This window comes from Penaeus monodon, chromosome 36, assembly GCF_015228065.2.
Source record: "Penaeus monodon isolate SGIC_2016 chromosome 36, NSTDA_Pmon_1, whole genome shotgun sequence".
In the NCBI taxonomy this organism is placed as follows: Eukaryota; Metazoa; Arthropoda; class Malacostraca; order Decapoda; family Penaeidae; genus Penaeus; species Penaeus monodon.
The window spans coordinates 16,270,686-16,274,803 of record NC_051421.1 but is presented as its reverse complement, the minus strand read 5'-3'; the positions used below and the strand labels follow the sequence as shown (position 1 = coordinate 16,274,803).

General features: G+C 48.0%; 1 protein-coding gene across 1 annotated transcript; it reads left to right on the top strand.

The window, feature by feature from the left end:
* Positions 1-2,235: 2,235 nt before the first annotated feature.
* LOC119595484 (glutamate receptor ionotropic, kainate 4-like) lies at positions 2,236-4,023 on the top strand (the record flags this gene model as incomplete). The annotated part of the gene is given in 3 exon segments (XM_037944609.1): positions 2,236-2,450; positions 2,740-2,996; positions 3,476-4,023. Coding segments are annotated over 3 exon segments (710 nt in total), but the record flags the coding sequence as incomplete, so codon positions are not given.
* Between the last annotated feature and the right edge of the window lie 95 nt (positions 4,024-4,118).

Here is a 4,118-nt window from a genome sequence, read left to right as displayed (position 1 = left end):
CCCTGGGGGGGAGGGGAGTTTTTTAAGGACCCCCCAGGGTAGCCACAAGCAGCCTATGGGGGGTGCCAAAGAACCAGCACTCCCGGGAAACCCCGCAGTTCTGAAGGATCCTCCATCCGTGTGAAAGAATGTGGTCGATCTCCTTGGCCACATTACCCGTATCGCTGTACCAAGTCCAGCGAGCGGGTTTGGGGCGCTGGACCAGGAGCCCGAGATCCCATTTTTTGGGACCTAGCAAAGTCCCCGGGGAAGGAGGCTTTCTCGTGCTGGGATCAGCTCCAGCCCTGGGGGCCGACAGACATCTGTAGCCAGCTCGGTCACAGCCGGGTACCGCATTGAAATCGCCCAGAACAATAATGTCTCGCCCGGGGGGAAACGTCTCCCAACACAAAGGGTTTTATTTTTTTTCATCGGTAGGAGGTATACAGCAATAAGAAAAGAAGCCAAAAACTGCTTCTTTTCCCAAACCATGGTACGCTCATCAACGGGGTCACCCCAAATACCGCGGGGGTGAAGTGCTGGAGAGGTATGGTCACCTGGAGGGGTGGGCCTCGCTAGGCCGACAGTAGTAGGGAAACCCCCCACATGATCGGGCCGCACCCGGCTTTTCACCTCTGAAGGGCACCACCTCAACTCCCCGTCGCTTCAATTCCCCGATAGCAGAGGTAAAACCCCCATCCGCCGCAAGGACCGATTTCCCAAACGCCTACCCCGGAAAGCACGCCTGAGTTAAGCCTCGGGGGGCACTCCCGGGGGCACGCCACCTCTGCCGCCCCCGCCAAAACAGCCCCAAAAAAGGGGGTCGGGAGGGTGTGGGGGCCCCCTATCCACCTTGGGGGGTTCCCCAGGGCTTTTCCCCCCCAACTTTTATGGTGGGTTGGCGCCTGCCCGGGGGGCGGGGGACGAGTAAATCTCGTTCCCAAACCGCACCCCCAATTTTTCCCCCCCAGCGGGGCCCCCGCCCCCTTACTTGCTGGGAGAGGGACAACACCCCTCCCCCCAGCATTTCCATTTACAACGACGTTTCCAAAGGGTCATTTGGGGGGGGGAGGCGGCAAGGCCCACCTCCCCCGAGCCGCCCCATTTCCCCAGGGGGCTAGGGGGGAGGAGTTGTACGAAGCCAAAGGTGTCCACACGCCGGTGGGCCCTAACTCCGTACCTCTAGGGGCCCCCCTGCTCTCGAGATCCCCCCAGATTTAGCCCGGGACCGAAAAGGGACCCATTACCCCTGGGTGGCCCCCGAGGGGGCCTGCAGAAGTTGATGAGGGGGAGGCTGTCCTGCAGGGGGACTTTTTGCAAAGCTGCCCCTTTTTTGCCTTTTGGGGTAGCCAGGGGAACTGCAAGCGAGAAGGCATGCAAACACTTAACACTATCTGGCTACCACACCATCGCTTCACATCACCATGCGCGTGAAGCACCCACCCATAAATTTTTTTTTTTTTTATATATATATATATATATAATATATATATTTTTTATATATAATATATATTATATATTTGGGTTTTTTGTGTGTGTTTTGTGTGGTTTGTTTTGTGTGTGTGTGTGTGTGTGTTGTGTATTGTATTATGTTTTTATGTATATATATATTATATATATATATATATATTATATATATAATAATATATATATATATATATATATATATTATATTATATATATATATAATATATATATATCTATCTGTGTGGTGTGTGTGTGTGTATGTGTATATATATTATATATATTATTCTATATATTATTATATATATCTATATCACAAGTATTATTATGTAAATACCTGTATGTAGTCTCTCAATTTATTAAGCTTGTTGAGAAAATATGTCATGTGCCATCCACCACTTATCTTTCTGACAGTCCCCAATTTTCATTCCCTGTTTCCAGGCTACCACTAACTTTTTTTATTAGTCCCTCGACCTTACAACATCCCCGTTTTCGCTTTCCTGGCGACCACTACTTTTTCTCTATCAGTCCCCCATCAGCATCTCCATTTTCTCTTCCCAGGGGACCAGCACCTTTTTTTTTCTATCAGTCTCCCATCGACATCTCCCACTTTTACATTTCCAGGCACCATCACTTCTCATTCTATAATTCCCTCATCTACATCTCCCACATACTACATCCCCTATTTGTTTTCTATCAGGCCCCCCACTAACACCCCCCGTTTTCTGTTTCCAAGCAACTACCACCTTTTTTTCCAATAGTCCTCCCACAACTCCCGTTTTCTATTTCCAGGCGACCTTCAGGTAAGCGGAGTATCCATCCGCATGTGCCTAATCTCGGTCGTCCTCACAGCCTGGCTCATTATCGTCTTTTACACCAGCGTCCTCATGTCCTCACTGGCTGTGCCGCTCCTCAGCCCTCCCTTCAAGGATATGCATGGGCTCCTCATGGCTGGGACGCATAAGCTCGGTCTGCAGGAGGGCAATTCGGAGGTGGAGAGGATGAGGGTGAGTGTGAGGATGAGGGTGAGTGTGTGAGGATGAGAGTGAGGGTGAGGGTGAGTGGTGAGGATGAGGGTGAGTGTGAGATGTGGGTGAGGATGAGGATGAGCCTCTCCCTCTCCTGACCTTTTTTCGTATTCACTTGTTAATTCATTTTCTCGACCTTTTACAAAGCATCATTTTTTTCATCTAACTGTTGTTGTTTTTTATGTCAATGAACCTTTTCCTCTCAGATTTTTCTTCTTTTTACACCTCCTCTGTTATTTCAACTATTACGAACCGGTCGCCCCCACAGACATCCCAAGACCCGGTCCTGCAGAAGGTGTGGTCGGAAATCGTGCTCAGAGACCCTAACAACCTCGTCCCCAGCGCTAACGAGGGAGTCCTCAGGATTCTCAATGACCGATTCGCTTTTCTGATGGACCTGGAGTACTTCGCCTACCACAGGGGGAGCGACTGCCGCCTCTTCCCTCTGCCGGACCACATCTTCACCTACGGGGCGGGGATGGCCGTTCAGAAGGACTCGCCGCTCCGTATGGTCTTCAACGATCAGTGAGTCTTTATCTTCATCTTCATTTTCATCTTCATTTTCATCTTCATTTTCATCTTCATTTTCATCTTCATTTTCATCATGTTCGTCTTCATCTCCACCTTCACCTTCCTCTCCGTTTTCATCTTCATCTTCATCTTCACCTTTAACTTCATCTTCATCTTTATCTTTATCTTCATTTTTTTCTTGATTATCTTCATCTTTATCTTCATCTTCATCTTCGTCTTCATCTTCATCCTTATCCTCTTCATCTTCATCTTCGTCTTCATTTTCATCCTTATCCTCCTCATCTTCACCATCTCCTTCTTTATCGTATTAGCTTCACTGCCCGTAAGTCGTATTCGTCCCTATCCTTCCCATACCATGCTGCTAGATGCACAACCTATGCCCAGCTTACACCAAAATCCATTCTAATTGTACCTTCCCTCTCCCCCACACGAAGCGAAAAAAACAGCATTCTCAATCATAACTCTACCCACAGGATCCTACAACAACATGTGACAGGAATCACGGATCGAAACAGGAAGAGGCACCTACCGAGTCCCCCTCTCTGTATCCCTGACGCCCCTACGGCCTTAGGACTCAACACTCTCCTCACTTCCTTCCTCCTCCTAGCTGCTGCTTCCGTCGCCGCCTTAATCCTGCTGATACTCGAAGTCATCTATAGTCGTTATATCAAGCGGACAGAACCAGCAAGGACTCCTGTGGGACTTGATTAACTGGTTGATTTCTCCCACTCCCTCTACCTCTTCCTCTCCCTCTCCCTCTCCCTCTCCCTCTCCCTCTTCCTCTCCCTCTGTCTCTCCCTTTCCCTCTCCCTCTTCCTCTCTCTCTGCCTCTCCCTCTCCACCTCCCTCCCTCCCTCTATGGATCTATCTTTCTTTATTTTTACTTTCCACTTTTTCTTCTAGTTCTTATATTGACTATTCGTATATATTATCCAAATAGTAGCGTATATCACACAGAAATTAACTTTTAAATTTTCTTATTACTTTTTGTAGTTGATTGTTGCACTCGTGTTATGCATCATTATCCTTTTTGTTCTGCAATATAAATAGCAGATTACTGAGCGTTAAGAGTTTAGATTCACCTTCATAAATCACGAATGTAGTGATTTCAATGCA